This window comes from Rhyacophila brunnea, unplaced genomic scaffold (assembly GCF_057557595.1).
Source record: "Rhyacophila brunnea isolate RB1 unplaced genomic scaffold, BYU_Rbru_1.0 scaffold_18, whole genome shotgun sequence".
NCBI lineage: Eukaryota > Metazoa > Arthropoda > Insecta > Trichoptera > Rhyacophilidae > Rhyacophila > Rhyacophila brunnea.
The window spans coordinates 6,993,761-7,012,807 of record NW_028232837.1 but is presented as its reverse complement, the minus strand read 5'-3'; the positions used below and the strand labels follow the sequence as shown (position 1 = coordinate 7,012,807).

Sequence of the window (19,047 nt, the reverse complement as noted above, 5' to 3'; positions counted from 1 at the left end):
TTTTTTTAATTTTCGGATATCTCGAGAATTCTCGAGAATTGATTTCTGGAAATCCCGAATCTCGAGAATTCAAAATTTCATCATTTCGGGAAATCCCGAATCTCGAGATTGAGATTTTCTCGGGAAATACCCAACTCTAGTAGTACCTTGTACCTAGTCACCCTAGCATTTTGAACATATTAGATTAAGACGAGCTATATCTAGATTGCCGGCAACACCGAGTTGAGTACAGTTTAATTGCGGTTTTCCAGCGATTAGGAATGCATAAATTATATAATTTAATTTTTTGTACGGCGTATTGAAAACCTGTATTATTAAAAATCTATACGACAATTTTTATATTAAATGTCATATTTTTCCTTATCGCTGTTCCGTTTAGTCACCGTTCTGTTTCTTCATGTTCTATTTAATCATGTTTTGTTTATTCATATTCTCTTATATTATGCTCTATTTATTCATGGAATCGATCATTATATTATTATGTATAGGTACTTTATGAGAGAAAACTGTGTACTACGTTATTTTTTATTATCTATTGTTCATTGCAATAAAATGTTTTTTATGTATGTATCTCATTATAATAAATTAGCTAATTATACATATTGTGTGTGTAAGGCCCTCTATATAAGCAAATAAAATAGTTTACATACATAATACATTATGTACAATAATTTCAGATTCTTCTGACAGTGCAGGCGAGTCATTTAGGTGTTGGTATCGACACTTTCAAATTACACTAACACCGTTGTGAAATGATTTCGTCGTGGCCGCAATGCCAGAAGAATCTGTTCTTCTCTACATAGAGTTCTTGACGCAATTTTTTCATGATTCTTAAATACATATCATAATAATGGCATATTTAATAAAACACATATTTGAATGACAATAAAATAGTGATTTAAACTATTTTTCATTTAAAAATAGGTATTATTATTATTATATTTGGGGGGGGGGTGGCAATTTTGGTGCGACTCTGCCTGTTGGTAACCGCTGCATAACGTAACAGCATAAGTACAAACAATATTATCTAATGACTGCGTAATTTAACATGTATGTATGGCAATGTATGGCCACACAATTCATTTAATTACTTTCTGTCCCTCACTGCTTATACCTATTACCTATTTGAGATAAAACCTAATATTTTTGCTGCACTCGAAAAAACAAAAAATAGTCAAACATGAACAACATACAAAACTAATAATAAGTAAGTAGTTAGATAATACATTAATTAATAACATTGTTTTACTTTGCTTGTACTTCACTTTATCAGAGTGTAGTCATGTAGTGCAGCGGTTCCCAACCTGTGGTACGCGAGTGGATAGTTGGTGGTACGCGAAAAATAATCAGTAATGGCGGACATAAAGATAACATTTAAACTATTGTATTTTTTCTATAATTCATAATTTTAATTAATAATATACAATCGGTAATTTTTGGAAAAAAATTACCTGCGGCGCATTTAATTTTTTTTATAAGTACAAATAATTTAATTTAATTCTATGTAATTTTTTTTTTAATAAAAATTAGTTAAAAAAAACTTCTTTAAATTTCCTGGTTTTGAATTTCGACAAGAAATTTCGGCACCTTTTATTAAAAAAAAACATTGTGATATGTAAAGTTCAAATGTCTCATTTTTATCAGAAAAAATAAAACCTTTGATATTTTTTTAAACATAAATAAATTGAGTTCTGGGACATATAGTCACCCTATAAAATTTATAATGCAAATAGAATAACAAATTTCTCGAAATACAATCATTTTTACGAAGTGGTACCTACAATTAAGCGTGATGTAATACCAAGTGGTATAGGTCTTTCGTTCTACAGGGACACTGTTGTACGCTAAAAACGATTTGCAGTTGTGTTGGTGCTCTTTGGTAGTATTGACACAGGGTCTACATGAAGAATTACGGAAAAATAAGCATATTTTTATGACTTATTGTTTTAATGAAATATGGAATAAAAATGCGTACATTAGAACGTAGGTACCTGTATATTATTTACTTATACTGATAGTTACGATTCAATGAGCAATGAATAAACATTTTGTATTATTATTTATTTAGTTGGGATATACAATGTTTTGGAATTTATGAATTAGCCTTAACGATCTCATTATCGTTATTTAACAGATTAGTTATAAATTTATAGAGAACTAAACAATTAAAGACAATTATAATACCGTAAATACTCAATTTTGTTGGCAATGTCATTTAATTATACATATAATCATTAGGACTTCTGAGAACAATATTATAAATGGCATTTTCAACTATAAGTATAATGCTGTCAAAGTAAAATAAATAAGAGGAAGAACATAATTTCATACATTGGACACTAAAGACGCGCCCAACTATATAGATAACCAGATAACAGTCACTATATGAACACACTGTAGACGACTCCAAAGAATGAGTTTATGACCTGTTTATGACCAGCGACTCTCAATAACAATAGAAACTCCGCCCTTTACGCCCCTGCACTGTACGTCTAACCAATTGGTGATAAAGTAATAATTGCAGGCGGTTCTAAGTAGGGTTTTATTACAGGCTCTAATGCATACACACAAATAATACCAATCCAGATGCGAAGCAATTTTAGCGTACAGCAGTGACTCTGTAAAGTGCGTGGACTATACGCGAGTGAAAAAAGGTTGGGAAACGCTGATGTAGTGGGCCAAAATTATGTAACTCCAGTATACTTATGGGACCAAAACTAATGCACGGAGGTCGGTGGGATAGTAGTTTAAAATTTATTCTTCCTAACAAAGGAAAATATTATTTTCTCAATAGTCTGTCTTTCCGCCAAAGTATAAATACGCTTTCCTAAATGCTTAGATTCGATACTTAAAATCACCACAAACGGGGGAGTTCGGGTCCGGACCCCAACCCCAGAAACAAAAAAAGTACAAATTATGTAGGCGAATGGAATGTAACTTCTTCTTTTTCACTACGACCCCATGACCTGGATGATTTGACTGTCGAACAATGGGTTGATCCGTGGAATCCATTTATTGGTGCAACAATCTGGGGCACCCAATATTTGGTTTAATATTCTGACGCGGCATATCTAAAAGACAAGGCAGCGCGGACGACACAAACGGACAATAACGATCCTATTAATTACGAACGTGAGACCACACGTATTCGATAACGTGCATGCGACAGGTCGCAATAAATCATTAGTGAGCACGCGTAGTTATATCTGCAGGCCAGGTGTGTATCACTATACCCAAAGTGTCCGGGCATGGAGAACGTACCCGAAAAAGTGCGGGGATTGCGGTCGAGAGTAGTAAGCGGGGTAATTGAGGAACTCAGTGGAACCGGGTAGCCGGTAGACCGTTTTAAAAATGATTTCTGTTGGATATTGAAATAAATGGTATTAATTTGAATGAAATATGCAACAGGTAACCGCGCATTGCATTCGAAGATGATCAATAACTACCACCACCATTGTAATTCGCAATTCAGTGCCACATCCCGTCACTGTTCTGGCAGAAAACACTAATTCGAAAAAATTACATATTGAGTTAGTATCAAAATGTTCCTTATTTCAAACTTTACCGTCTGGAAACCTTCTTAATAAATAAACAGTCTTTATTTTAAAGTCACCCTTTTTACGATTACTTAATAAACTCACATGATAGACCATTATTTCAAACATTTTAACAACTTCAAAGTCAAACTACTCAAAACTAGTATTCTCCAGTTAGTGTGTTCTGCCAGAACAGAGACGATCCTAAATACTATAGTATGCGTTGGGCCAACTGCACACGACGGACACGCGTTCAAATACTAAAAAACAATAATAAACATACAGGTATATCAATATTTTTCACGGAATAATAATGAAGGATTATTTGAAAATGAGACCTCATTTACAGAACGTTAAAACAGTACAATTACATATGCAAGCACCTAATGCGCTGATCCTTGTGCAGGCGCGCACACAGAAAAATGGTTGGGGAGGGGGTCCATTTTGAAAAAATATCCATACGTAATATTTTTTATTGATTTTTAAGGCTGCGGCAGGGGACGGAGGACTACGTATAGCTTCTCGCCGCTTACTCGAATACCGCACTTTTACAAATACATTCCCTATACCCAGACACTCCGCACTTAAGTCCAGCATGTATATGTAATAGGCCATCGATGGACTGAAACCGTATGCGGTTTCGAACCGTGTGCTATACTAAGCTTATCTTTTCTGGTCATGGAAATATATTTCCACAAAGTATATTATAAGCATCTAATCGTATTCGTTTTTATACCATACACTTACACTTAACAAATTTAGTGAAAATATATTTTCAAGTTTAGTATGGCACACGGATCTAAACCGCATACGGTTTCAGTCCATGGATGGTCTCTAGGCACCTACGAGTTATTGCGAGCTGTCGTATCCACAAGACATTATTGAATACGCGTTAATTATTAGGATCCATTTATGAGTGCCACGGGTCTTCCGGTGGCCACAGATATTGCGTGTCATAGAATGCCGAGAGGAGTGGGGTAATTCGTTCATAGTCCTGACAAAAAAGAACAAGTACCTAAGTAATATTCCGTGTACCTAAATAATTAATATTTTTCTATTTCTGAGGGGCCCGGACTCGAAAACTCCACTCCTATGGGTGCGCGTCTGTCCTAGTGACATTCACCGTGACTGCGATGAATGATGATGCTGACTCGAGGATTGAACGCCTGATGACGTCGCAGGCGGGTTTGCGGAAACCAATGCCGAGGTCAGCGAGCCCACAACGAGACTCGGCACGTCATAATAAAAAATAAATTATGAAATGTGCTGTGAGCGGCAGGCACAATAATTTTCTCATCCATCACAAAAAACACATAATGGGTGATGTAATTTGCTTTGGTGCCGTTCGCAAAGCTGGTGTCTCACAGTGATCTAGATAAATCCAGTGAAATGAAAATATCAGATCATATTATTTTGAAGGTAAAAAATATTAGTTACTAACTAATTATATGTTTAGAGGACATCAGTTTTCGTGTCCGGAAACTTGTACGTATGCAGTTCGCCGTATCACACTTCACCGTGAAATATTGTATCAGAAATATTATAATATGGTCGTATATTAAAGACCGTCCAACCTCTTTGGGTCGTATAGTAGAGTATACGCTTCATAACTTTGCACTCCGGCTCTAGGATGCAAATGATGTAATATATTCTAAAAATATTTTTTTTACATTATATTATCTATTTATTATTACACATATTATAATAATACAAGTGAATATCATTTGATTTAATTTTATGCGAGGTAATCAGTGACGTCCCTAGACAAAATGCCGCCCTATTTTTTATACAGCATTTTTTATTATTCTTTCATTACTAAAATATCTAATAAATGTGTTGTAGGTATGGTTACTAATAAAATATATAGCACTAAATCTAATTTAAAAGCCATCACTGCGTCAAAATACACATGACAACTTTCAAAACTCGTGAGTGACTGGCAAAAGTATTTGGACACATTTTAAATTAGATAACTAACCTATGCACTTATCTATAATTCGAAAATTTACATGTCATTGCTGGTCATCAAGGACGTGACCTCCAAGGAAAACGGAAATAAACTAGATATCGCGAACCCGATAAACCCGATAAACAGTCCTGTTAAACCTTATATTATGTTAATTAATAGATACATTTTGTTTTCAACCAGTGAGGTGATTTTTTTAACGGAAAGATATTTCCGTTATTACTAAGTTTAGGTAGCTATTTCTGTGTATATCTATCAAATTATTCTCCTCGATTTGCCGCCCTTCGAGTAACTGCTGCCCCCAAGCGACGCTCAATCTGCCTACCCCCACGGGATGCCACTGGAGGTAATCAGACAAAAATAGGCGTATCAGTGTAATAAAAAGTGCAAAGTTATAAAACGTATAGGAACTCTACTGACGTAAAATTCGTGTATAAAATAAAACACGGTTCTTGTCGGTTTACACTTTACAGGAAGCCAGCAGCAAACAAATTTGAAAATTGCCGATATACCTACTAGATTATTATTTTGTTACGTTATGTTAGGTTAAGTTTTCCCTGTCCTGCGGTCTCTTATGGGGTTTACATGTAATATATGTAATATTATTAATTTATTATGAAAGCGCGTACATATTACATATAAACGTATCTGCATCTATTATTTTTGTAGGAGAGTGGGGGTCGTATGCATGAGATTCCCAAAAACCTTATAGGCTATATTATACTGCACGTTTGTATGCATGAGTACAAACGTAATTCGTTGTTTAGTGACTTTAAATAATTTATCAGTCATTTTATCACATTTATTTTGTAATTCTACTGTACGAAAGGATAAAATATTGCCAGTAAACATTTCCATTTGGTGGCAATTCTGAATACATACATATTATCATGACTAACTTCACATCAATTATGAGATGTCAAAACAGAATAAGAATAAATGACAGAAATGCAAATGGATTTATTTAATAATATGTAATGATCTCTGTATAATATTATCATTTATACCAATCACCGTATGACACTAATGATGTATTCAGTGTATTTGAGAGCTGTGCCATGTTTATTACAGTTATCTTACAATAATTAACTAAGTAGGTAGGTACCATAATATTTTGAAGAATGCTTCCAATTGCATATTTTAATGCTAGATACAGATGTAGGTACCTATTTTTGCGGTCGTTAAGCGGAGATATTTTATCGTAATCTTACGTAAATCCATCTTATCTATCCATGAGAAATATTGCGCTTTGTAATCGAAATAGGTACGAGGAGTGTATCAGTTACCTACTAAAATTACATTTGAAAGTGACAGATGAAGCAGCCATTTTAAATGGCGTGTGACGTCAGATTGCTAACGTCACAAACAGTGCTATACGCTATATGATGGAAAATCGGTTAAATAGCTTAATAAAGAATTTGGGAATCTCATACATACGGCCCTGGGAATCGTTCGGTTTAATTTACTTACTGACCTTGTTCACATTAATATGGGAGGCCGGGAAGGCCATGCGCGTGTAATATGACACACCTTTAATCATTTTAAAAATGGTCATTCAATAATATTTCACATTTCCGTCAACACATCTATGATTAATGAATGCATATGAACTCACCAGAGTTAATTTTTAATTCAGTCAGAAGTCACAAAATGAGTGCACTGCTAGCTGTAGTCAAAAATACTGCACCGAAAAAGTCAAGCGATCAGTGAACAGTGATCACTTATGCTGGTGCCTAACCCGGAACGAAGAAGAAAACTAGCAGAATTCGATTGAAAAAAATGAGGGAAATCTTTGAAGCAGACGAAGAGATGAAACATTACCTGGACAAAATAATTAAGCAGCGAACTATTTTTAGATTTTGTAATGCAAACACTGTCATGGGTGTAGGTATATATTCAGCGCTTGATATGGACCGGAACGCTCCTCCGGTTCGTGAAATCCTCGAGACTAGGGAATCCAATCCCGAGCCAAAATTCTGATCCCGGGATTTCGGGATTACAATTTGACAATCCCGGGATCCCGGGACCGGTCCCGGGATTGACATTTTTTCCATTATTAATATAAAATTTTTATATTTACAAATAACATTGATGAAATCGGTCAAAAATAAATCTAGTATAATTTATACTATTTAAGACATTTATTGTAGTATATTGTAATTTAAATAATAATGTGAATTTAATAGGAGATTGCTGTTTCTGATAGTAAAGACTTAATGAATGGATTAGCGAGATTTAAAATAGTTAAGCAAATAATCATGGCGTACTTATGGCCTTTCCGCTTCATAAATTTAATTAGTCAGACAAATATGAAACTCCAGTAAAACGTATGATACTCGTAGCATGGTGGAATTACTTTGTTAAAAGTGCGAAGCATTGTTTTTTCCAATCTTTCCATTTTTAATAGTTTATGTGAAAAAATAAAATGAATCGGCAACCTACACATGGGTATAAATCAAACTTCAAACTCAGTTTATTTCTAATGGAGTTATTTTTTATTAAAAGTATTTTTTCTGTTATCTTTTCGCTTTTATTTTATTTTCCATAAAAATTGATAAAAGAATCAATCCCGAAATCCCGGAATTATGTTTATCAATCCCGGGATTCATAGGTATCAAAAATAGCTCGGGATCCCGGGATTGTAATCCCTACTCGAGACTACCGCTTCATTTTGCGGTAAAATTAAAAATGGCGCTCCGGTTCGAGAATTATTATGAAAATCATTAGGTACATTAATTGTTTTTTTTTCAAATAAAGTTTAATAATAAACTTGACATGTCAAATACACTTATTTTTACAAACAATTATAAGATTTTGTATTGTTTTGTCAAATAGTTTTTTGGGGATCTTAATATAACACTAATTCTGGATAATGAGAGTTTTAATTCCATAGGATTTGGGTTATTCCAGGATTTGTCTTCCGACATCTTCAATGTTTGTGAATACTGTATTTACTAATTGATATAATTATGCGATCATAAATAAGAATACATTATTTATTATATGTACAAAACAGTAACGTCCTGCGGCAGTAGAAAAACCATACACTGCTTATATGTAGCAGATAAATGAGGTAAAAATATTAATATCATTTTGACAACATATTTCCTAAATAAATTATTTCCTAAAAAAATAAAAAAAATCTTAAAAAAATATAAATTAGTTGTTTTCGCATGCGGTGCTAAAAAGCGTCGCCGACCCAAATTTTTAATAGTAGTGCGTATCAGAAAAATCTAAAATCTGTTATTAGATTTTTGTCTGTTGAGGTAGGTACGTAGTCATAAATTACGCTTTTCATTAAACTCAGTCGAAGGTCACTTAAGAGGATGGCGACCTCAGTTTGGGTATCCTGAAATATTCCCACAACTGCTAATGCTTCACACTCAAACGTAGGGCCCCGTGATATGCTCGATTAAGACCGAGTGTCGTGCGGGGTGGGTTGGTTTGGAGGGTCCATCTTTGTGTTATTCGCCAGTGGCGACTGTATAACTTTGAGACCTGGTGTTGATCTAGAATCTAGATTCTATATAATCGATTTTCGTCCTTGTTTGGTTGCCGGAACCCTTATAACATTTTATGAAAAATTGGGGAAACTCTAATTAGATAACGATACACGTATAAATCAGTCACCACTGATATGCTTTAGTAAAGTACCTACCGACCATCAGAGAATGTTTTTTCAGTCGCATTTATGGTTAGTTTTTATTTTCTTACTTTCTGCGAATTCTTGCAGAACCCCTGGCACTATTCCGTTAAACCTCGTTTGGGAGTCATTGCAGTCTATAAACAATCTACGAGTACCTAAGAATTTTAATCAAAGTACAAAACAAATTTAACTAAATTACTCAATTTTAAATATTCCTAGGCTCCATCCCGATTTGCATACCATTGTTAATTTTCACCAACCTTGACAGTCGAGCTGTCATCTAATTAAAATTTCATTGTATAAAATTAGCACAATCAGCTCGGAATTATTCAGTAGGTAACGAAAACATCTGAACAAGTAGGTAGGTATTTTGCATATTATTATTATTATAAACTAAACGTGTTTAAAATAATATGCATCATGAATCCATGATTATTATAATATAATAATAATTAATGAATGATTACCCGATTATTTAACGACCCGCTCCGCTCTAGTGAATTAATAAAAATCAGCGAAAAATATGCCAAATATGATGAAGATAATTTCAAAATAGCAATAGCTCGCGACTTCGTCCGCTTGAAATACGGCGTGAAGAAATAATGTACTAAGGCCTTGTCCAGATGGCGCGATTTGACACGCGCGTATTCCAAGTACATGTGACCTCATTGAGCCGTCCGGCGTCCATACGCACTCGCGACGGGTCACCTCTCGCACGCGGTCGAGGTACAGGTGACGTCTTCATTGAGCTGACGAATCATCTGGACAAGATATAATGCCGGGTCCACATTGGCGACATGTCGCCGGCAACCTCGTTAAATTTTACGATAAGTATGATAATTATCGTAAAATTTATCGAGGTTGTCGCGCGACATGTTGCCAGTGTGGACCCGGCATTAGATCTATATAGCATCACGCGTCCGGCATTCCATTGTACCAGTATCACACCCGACTGAGAGCAAGAGTGATTCCAAGTGAAGAGTGCACCCAACGATTGGATGCAGGCGCGCGCCTCTCTATCTGAAACCTCACCGCACCACTCCACCACCGCTATCTAACCGCATTATGATTTTTTGCAAGTGCGATATTTTTGTGCGTCGTTTTATCTGAACTTCGGAACCTTTTGATATAAGTACGTATTATGAGATTGAATTACTAATTTGGTACCAGCAATGTAGTCTGTAAGATGTGCATGTTTCATTAATATTGGTAAAGCAGTTTTTGTGTTATAATAACAGAATAAACATACAGACAGATAAATAAAAAATAAACTATATTTCGTGCTTGGTAAAAGTCAAAACAAACATTTAATCAAAATACAAATATTTCTAAATCACAGAAAACGTTCTGGATCTATTTTTTTACCAAGTCCGATCCTTAGATCATAATGGGTCTCCGCCCACCACAAAGTGGAGGTTTGTATTGATAGATTTTTTTACGAGAAATAGATATTAGCCACTTGCTCAACCTATTAGGTCCATACAGGGACGTCCGTAGATAAAATGCCGCCCCTAGACAGCGCCAAAATGCAGCCCCATTTTTAATACAGTATTTTTATCATCCTTTCATGAGTCCAATATCTAAGTTTCTAAGAAATGTGTTCTATGGATACATTACAAACAAAATATCAGACTGTAAATATTCGCAAATCTGTACGTGTCGTTTCTAGTCACCATGGGCGTCGAAGGGCAACGGAAGTAAACTAGATATCGCAAACCCGACAAAACCAGCTGATTTTTTTAAAAATGGAAAGGTGTTTTCGTTATTACTAAATTTAGGAAGCTATTTCTATATACTTATTCCAAATGATTCTCCTCGATTTGCCGCCCTCCGAGTAACTGCCGCCCCTAAGCTACGCTCAATCTGCCTACCCGCACGGGACGTCACTGGGTCCATACTCTGACTCCAAACTCACATTGAAAAACGATATGTATGTGTATTTGCCAGACTCAGGATTCGAACCTGGACCCACGACATTATAAGCCGACGCGTAAGCCGCTCGGCCATCGTGGAAATGTGTATCAGAACATTTATTATTAAATGTTCGGAAATAATTTTCATACAACTTTCGAACATTGTGTATAATATCCACCGAGCGGATGTACCTGTCTTGGAGTATGCAACAGAGTTCGTACGGCGTATTGCTCAAAACTCTTTGTGACTTGTAACAGTTTACAAAATACGACGATAATAATATTATTAGGCATAACTGTTGTTTATTGGCTAGCAATTTTCTTTGGTTATGCATGATGGGCGCCCACAACTTACTGGTGAAGTACCTAACCGACACGGTGTTCGTTGACTCCGCGGAAATTTGGCACCGCCGCCAATGCTTTTGTTCGCCAAAATAACTAATAAATAAAACACACAAAATATCTGAATCGCATCACCTTTGTGGGGCGTAGGTACTCGTAAAACTACGTCCGCAAGAGCGCTGTGTTTTGTAAACATCAGCAAAATGCTAATATTATTTTATCGATTGCAATGGATTGGAATGTTGCTCTGTGACGAAAAATTAATGCATTTTTGTAAACGACATATATTTTCTTCATGATTAGCAATGTGTTACACTCAGTAACGTCGCGTGGGAGCAGTGAAGTCCCTAGACAAAATGGCGCCCCTAGGCAGTGCCAAAAAGCCGCCACATTTTTTATCATCCTTTCATGACTCCAATATCTAACAAATGTCTTGTGCTTGGATACCACTACTAACAAGATATAAACCACTAATCTAATTTAAATGCCATCTCTGCTTCAATAGACAATATTGCGAGTCTACAGTTTCAGATATGTAGGTACTTACATTTAAAAATACAAATGACAACTTTCAAAACTCGCGAGTGACTGGCAAACATATTTGGATAAATTTTAAATTAAGTATATGCACGTGTCATTGCTGTTCACCAAGAACGTAACGTCCAAGGACAATGGAAGTAAACTAGACATCGCGAACCCGACAAAAAGAAAGAAAGTCCTGTTAAAACTTTTATAATAAGTAGGTACTTAATTAATACATTTTGTTTCCAACCAGTGAGCTGATTTTTTTAATAGAAAGATATTTCCGTTATTACTAAGTTTAGGTAGCTGTTCCTATATATACCTAATGATTATCCTCGATTTTCCGCCCTTTGGGTGACTGCCGCCCCCAAGCGACGCTCAATCTGCCTACCCCCACGGGACGTCACTGCGTGGGAGGCAGGCAAGCCATGCGTTACTTAGGGTCGGAAATTAAGGAAAGTATGTGAATAATACAAATTTTCAGAGTAAATTCCGGGAAGACGATAAGCCACGGATGAAAAAATAATAAAATGTAATTACATTGAGACAGCAAAGGCTTGGGTGTTGCGGCTATTTGAGACTGGATTAGAGTGACATTTTGCTTACTACTAGTACTGACCACTAACTATCAATATTATTATTTTTCGGCCATGTCCGATCCTAATAAGATCATAATAAGGGCCTCCACATAGTGGAGATTTGTATTAACAGATTTTGTTTTCACGAGAAATGGATGTCAGCCACTTGCTCAACCTATTAGGTTCATACCCTGACTCAAACACAAATTGAAAAACAATATGTGTATTTGCCAGACCCAGGATTCGAATCTGGGACCCCACGACGCTATAGGCAAGACGTGGGCAAATGGGGCTCTTCGTTGGGTTAAGTGCAGTTCCCAATATTTCTTGATAAAAATATAGGTATTTTCTTTCCCATTATACTTGTATTTTCGCGAGTTTTCCGTTCTAAATGTTGTAAGTGACAAGATGCGCGTATTAAAGTTGGCTCATAAATGTGGCTCTTTATACGGTTCCATGACAAAACAAAACAGTGACAAAACAGAACATGACAAAACAGAACATGACAAAACAGAACAGTGACAAAACAGAACATCGATAAATATAACTATGACCTTTCAGGAAAAATATAAATTTAATATTGAAATTGTCCTATCTCTATTATGTTGATAGATTTTTAATAGCACAGATTTTCAATACGCCATAATAAATCAAAATTATATACCTAATTTCTGCATTCCTAATAGCTAGAAAGCCTCAAATAAACGGGACTTTGCCGGCAAGCTTAGGATATCTCATCTTAATCAATATAATATGTTCAAAATGGTCGGGTGACTAGGTACAACAAAATATTGATCTAACCTAACCAAACCTAAATAGATTCCACAAAAATTAATGTTTCATTTTCCCCCTGGCTGTTCTGTTTTGTCACTGTTCTGTTTTGTCCGGGCCATCGTGTCACTGTGTTAATCAAGTTATAGTATCTACCTATAGGTATAAAATATATAGAAATCGTAAGGGCTATTTTCTAATATACATACATTATACATACATTCTCGTATATTTACATGTCGTAGGTACCTTTCTTTCACGCCGGATATTCGAATTTTGAAATTGATTAAGTACCTATTTAATCTACGCAATACCTACTCGTTGTTAGAAGATTTTCAAAACAAAAATGAATGTTGTGTCAGAGGAGACGTTACGTTATTAAAGCGTATTTTCTCTATCGATCCATGATCAATTTTCATTATTTTTCTATAAATATACGGATAAGTATGTTAATTTTGAAATATATTACGAGGGTGGGTCAATAAGTCCTTAGAAAAGCTGACAAGTGGCGCGACTAGTACTGTAAGCGGTTTGTTTTCATGTAGCGGCACTACCGATTCAGTATGCTGCGAAGTTTCAATCAGATTGGTCGGGTTGTTGTGTGTTTTTCGTACATTTAAAAAAAAATTTGCTTGTGGAAAATGGAAAAATGGAAAATGGAGAAAATTGAGTTTAGAGCTGTTATTAAACATTTTAATATAAAAGGGTTAACAGCAAAGGAAATAAAAAATGAGTTGGATTTAGTTCACGGCATATCTGCTCCTTCACTCGCAACTATTTATAACTGGTTAAATGAATTTAAACGTGGTCGTACATCAACAAAGGACGAACCACGCTCAGGACGTCCTGTAGAGGTGACTACACCAGACATGATCAATAAAATCCACGATATGGTGTTAAGTGACCGAAGATTAAAGTTGAGTGAGATAATTGAGGTTACAGGGATCTCAAAAGGTAGCGTCATTTCTATTTTACATGACAAATTGGGCATGAAAAATATTTCTGCAAGATGGGTGCCGCGTTTGCTCACAGTCGACAATAAACGCAATAGGGTGGTGGCCTCTAAAGCCCTGTTGTCGCTCATGCAACGCAATCCGGATGAATTTTTTCGTCGCTTTGTGACTGTAGATGAAACATGGATACACCACTATACTCCCGAGACGAAAGAACAGTCAAAGCAGTGGATTGCGAAGACAAACCATGTCCAAAGAAGGCGAAAACCGTAAAATCAGCTGGCAAGGTTATGGCTACTGTATTTTGGGATGCACGTGAAATTATTTTCGTTGACTATTTGGAAAAAGGAAAAACAATAACAGGGGATTATTATGCATCTTTATTGGACCAGCTAAAAAACGAAATTGAAGAAAAATGGCCTCATTTAAACAGGAAAAAAATCCTCTTTCATCAGGACAATGCCCGTGTTCACACATGTTTACGATCAATGGCTAAAATTGAAGAATTGAAGTTCGAATTGGTCGACCACCCACCGTATTCGCCAGATTTAGCCCCCAGTGACTTTTTCCTTTTCCCAAACTTAAAAAAATGGCTAAGTGGACAAGGTTTTTTTGCAAATGAAGAAGTCATCGATTGGACAAATGCTTATTTTGAGGACCTTCCGAAAACTTATTTTTCTGACGGTTTAAAAAAAATTGAGAAACGTCTAACCAAGTGTATTGAGCTCCAAGCAGATTATGTTGAGAAATAAAAAAAAAATACAAAAATAAAAACTGTTTTAATGCTTTTTTCTAAGGAATTATTGACCCACCCTCGTATAATAATATCGAGTGAATACTCGACGGTGGAAGATTTTAAAACAAATTAATGTCGGTACTTACTGTACGAAAACATTTTCTTAATTATTTTTCATATTAATTGCTGAAATTGATTGCGTTTACAAAATAGTTTTTAAATTCTAGTGTATTTAAGTTTTGTACTATTCCATTTGAGTCTCAAATGTACTAGAGTCCCTTCGAATTTAAATTCAAAAGTACCTTCGGTCGATACTTAGTAATGAAATTATTAATATTAAAAATAGTTTTTAATAGCGATATTACATTACGATCGATGATGTTCAACTTTTATGTAATATTAAATTAACTACCTACTAAATAGCAACTCCTACACCATATTGATCAGATGCGCATCCATTCTATACACAAAACTTCCATCGGCCGCTACGGCAGCTATCTAGGGTAGGTTTGTATCGAAGTATTAGCACTTTGTTACAATAAGTGATATGTTTTAACAGCACCTCTTTTGGCTGTGGTAGCTGCCGTAGCGGCCGAGATCAGTCTTATGTATAGAATACGAGTATCAGACAGCTAAAAACGTGTAATTATATTTAATATTAATTCCCTACGTAGGTACGACTGAAATAAGCCCTCCAGACATTCTGATTCCGTTTGGTCCACTGAACTAAGCTAAAACTTTTCTGTTTCAACTAACTTCGTGTTGAAAGCTAAGCATTTTTTGTATTAAATCAGTTGCCAATGCACTTATTTCTCAATGTCAGTCAACAGCGTTGAAATAACGGGTATTTACGTTAAATGTGTTGAAACATAATACCTACAGCTACATATCCAGATGTTTGGTATGTGTAATGGCAGGGACCTAATTAGGTATTCCGTACCATGGAAACTTATGTCATCGCAATTATGGAAATAAAAATAATTAGTATTAAGTATAATGTACTTAGTTATTTTTAGTGGTTCGGTGGTTAAGTCTTAAAACACTGTCCAATTATTTCTGTATTGAAATCAATTTGTATGAAGTATAATTTAATTATTTAATGTTCAGTTTTATTCGTCATAAAAAAAAACGTTTAATATCACTGCACCAATTTGGTAGGTATCTACCCAGTTAGATGGGAAACCACATACATAAACAAAATATACCCTGTTTCGAATCAGCGAATAAGAAAGTAAATAATTATTCTATTTTCGCAGGAAGCCTGTATACCTATAATATCAAAGAACGATTGAAAACTAATATTACGGTAAAGGCGGGTAAAGCAATCCATGAAATAAAATTTCGCTACGCGGGCTACGCCACTGGACAAGTGGGCGTATCAAAATAAACAAGACGATGTTTTCGTATGTACTTACCTATCAATTCAAAATATTTGCAAATCTGTTTCGAAGAAATGATAAAGTTACCTACCTATCGTACCTATCTGTATCTAGTATCCCAACCAATCAATTAAATTGAAAATAATAGAATATCTTTTATGGTACATACAGGTAATAGACAATAGAGAAAATTTAAACGTCAAACCATATTGTGTAATCTTGTATCTACCCCAATAGATATATTTTTTGCGTTCACTTTAATGTGATGACAGGCAGATAAGATAAATATTATGTTTACATAGGAGTTATTTTCACAATATTCGGCATTTTTATTAGAATGATGGAAATTCCATATTTTTATTACGTAGGTAACTACTTATTTGGTTAATTTGTGAGAAATAAAAGCGGGGAATTAAAATTTGATTTAGGGTGAGTGATTAAATAATGTCGGCATAATCGATGAAGTGGAAAATGATACCAGCGACATGTATTTCTCTATTGAAACGTTCCATTAGGTGATTTTTATAAATACACAGGTGTGAGCAATTATTATGAATGACAATAAGATTTTCGCAACATAATCTGGACAATAGGGAACTATTTTAAATCTCGTCAGCTGTCATTAGTTCGGATTACATCACAGCTCAGAATAATTCCGTTTATGAAAACGATGGCTCGACATCGCGAGCTTTGAACGCCTGCATTTTCTCCAGAAGAAAGATTCAACGATTAAATGTAACAAACTTACCCATATTAGCCAGGTCAAGATAGGGAAAACATTTTCATACACAACATTATATCGATCGCGAAGCTGGCTAAACTTAACTTGGCACTGGTGACACATTTACACAACACACCCAGGGTACACGGGAATGATATTTTTATATCTTCGGCTTGAAATCGCGGACGTTTTAATTCAGAAAAACGGATAATATCTTGATAAAATACTTACAATAAAGATCTAGGTATGACCGTGAACATTTTAAACGATTGTTACTTCCATAAGCGACCAGCGCTCAGCTGATTACTGTCTCTGTTCCCCTCACACACCCGCCAACTCGAGGATTGCTCTGCGCGCATCGGATGCGCAAATATTACCGAAATTAGCAGATGTTATCAACATTTTAATTTAATATAAAATAATAATGTCACTAATCTCGCACTAATCACTATCCGAGGCTTCGTTTTCCGAGCCGTGATATTGTTGTTTTAGTTTTATATCGAGTAGGTTGCTGACAAATTGTTCGAAAATCATCGTAGCTTGGGACCGATATTGGCGGAGTTCTATTGTGAATTAGTTAAAATAAACAATTCGGACAAGTGGCCAGACGACGACATTTTATGCACACATACAAGATTTATTAAGTTTTATGGCCTTATCCCGAATCCCGATCCGAAAATGCTCCTCAAATTACAAATTTCAGCCGTTCAACTTTTTTTTCGAGAAGCCGATATCTCTATGGATACCTTTTGTTTATTACCTATCAACGTTTATTTATTATTGATTTTAACACGCTAACTACGCTATTCGATGATTTAATCAATATACGAAACGAATAACCCAATTCCTATTGACATATTAGGGCAGGTAACAAATTATCTATCATTCGCTATTGACTCTGAAGTCCCTTGAGATGTTGATCGTATTTTTTGCCTTGTGTTCTTCTGTGCTGGCCCCTTTTTACCCCATTTTCTTCTCGATTATTCACCTCTCTGGTTGTTCATCTTGTTTTACCGGCTGGCAGGACTGACGCTTGTATCGTGGCGTGCTTTGTCTTTGGTTATTCAATTTGATTGATTGTATCGCCTTTGTTCGAAGCGAAAAAAATTTGTCAAACGTCACGAGGCCCCCCAAAACCGGCGACTCGAGCAGTCATTGGAAATTGGGTGAAGTCAGTACTCGCTGAGGCAGGGGTACAGGATTCACCAGGCAGTACTCGATCAGCAGTCGCCTCTCTAAATTGGTTAGAGAACTACCCCATAGATGACATCCTGCGGGGAGGTAATTGGCGCCAAGAAGCTACTTTTAAAACATTTTACCAGAGACCGATAGACACACAGACTTCTACAGCGGGGGAACAAAATATGTTGACCTCTCTGTTCAGCCCGGTGCACTGAGCCTAAAAGCAAGGAGATGCTATACCTAATTCTCATGTTAGGTTCATCCACCTTATCTTGCAGGATCTATCTTGCTTTACCAGGTGATAACAAACAGATATCTCAAGGGACTTCAGAGTCAATAGCGAATAATGAAAGGAGTTTTACCTACCATTAAAACTCTTATTATTCTTGTTGACTCTGAAGTCCAGAGAACACCTACCTGGTTTCCTTGAGACATATCAAATTGAATAACCAAAGACAAAGCACGCCACGATACAAGCGTCAGTCCTGCCAGCCGGTAAAACAAGATGAACAACCAGAGAGGTGAATAATCGAGAAGAAAAGGGGGTAAAAAGAGGCCAGCACAGAAGAACACAACGTCGCTATAGGATTTGTTTCCCGAATATCCATTTTTGTCGAAATCGACATTTTAATGTAGTTCAATTTCTTTTATCGAACTCTACCGAAATCATTTATAAAAACAATATATTTTTATCTAGGAACAGAGATATTTTTTTGAAAAACCCGAATACGCCATGTTAAGTTGCAATTACTCCGTGTTGTTCTCCCGAATGTCCAACTATTCGTACCTGAATATCCAAGTT

General features: G+C 35.6%; 1 protein-coding gene across 3 annotated transcripts in view; it reads right to left on the bottom strand.

The window, feature by feature from the left end:
- The window catches only part of LOC147073149 (NADP-dependent malic enzyme-like), a 53,102-nt gene extending 35,731 nt beyond the window's left edge, over window positions 1–17,371 (bottom strand). For all 3 annotated transcript variants that reach the window (XM_085945310.1, XM_085945312.1, XM_085945311.1), the window contains exon 1: window positions 17,295–17,371. In XM_085945310.1, the coding sequence (XP_085801436.1) occupies window positions 17,295–17,323 (29 nt within the window). In that variant the 5' untranslated portion in view covers window positions 17,324–17,371. The remainder of the gene's footprint in view (window positions 1–17,294) is intronic.
- Window positions 17,372–19,047: the final 1,676 nt, after the last annotated feature.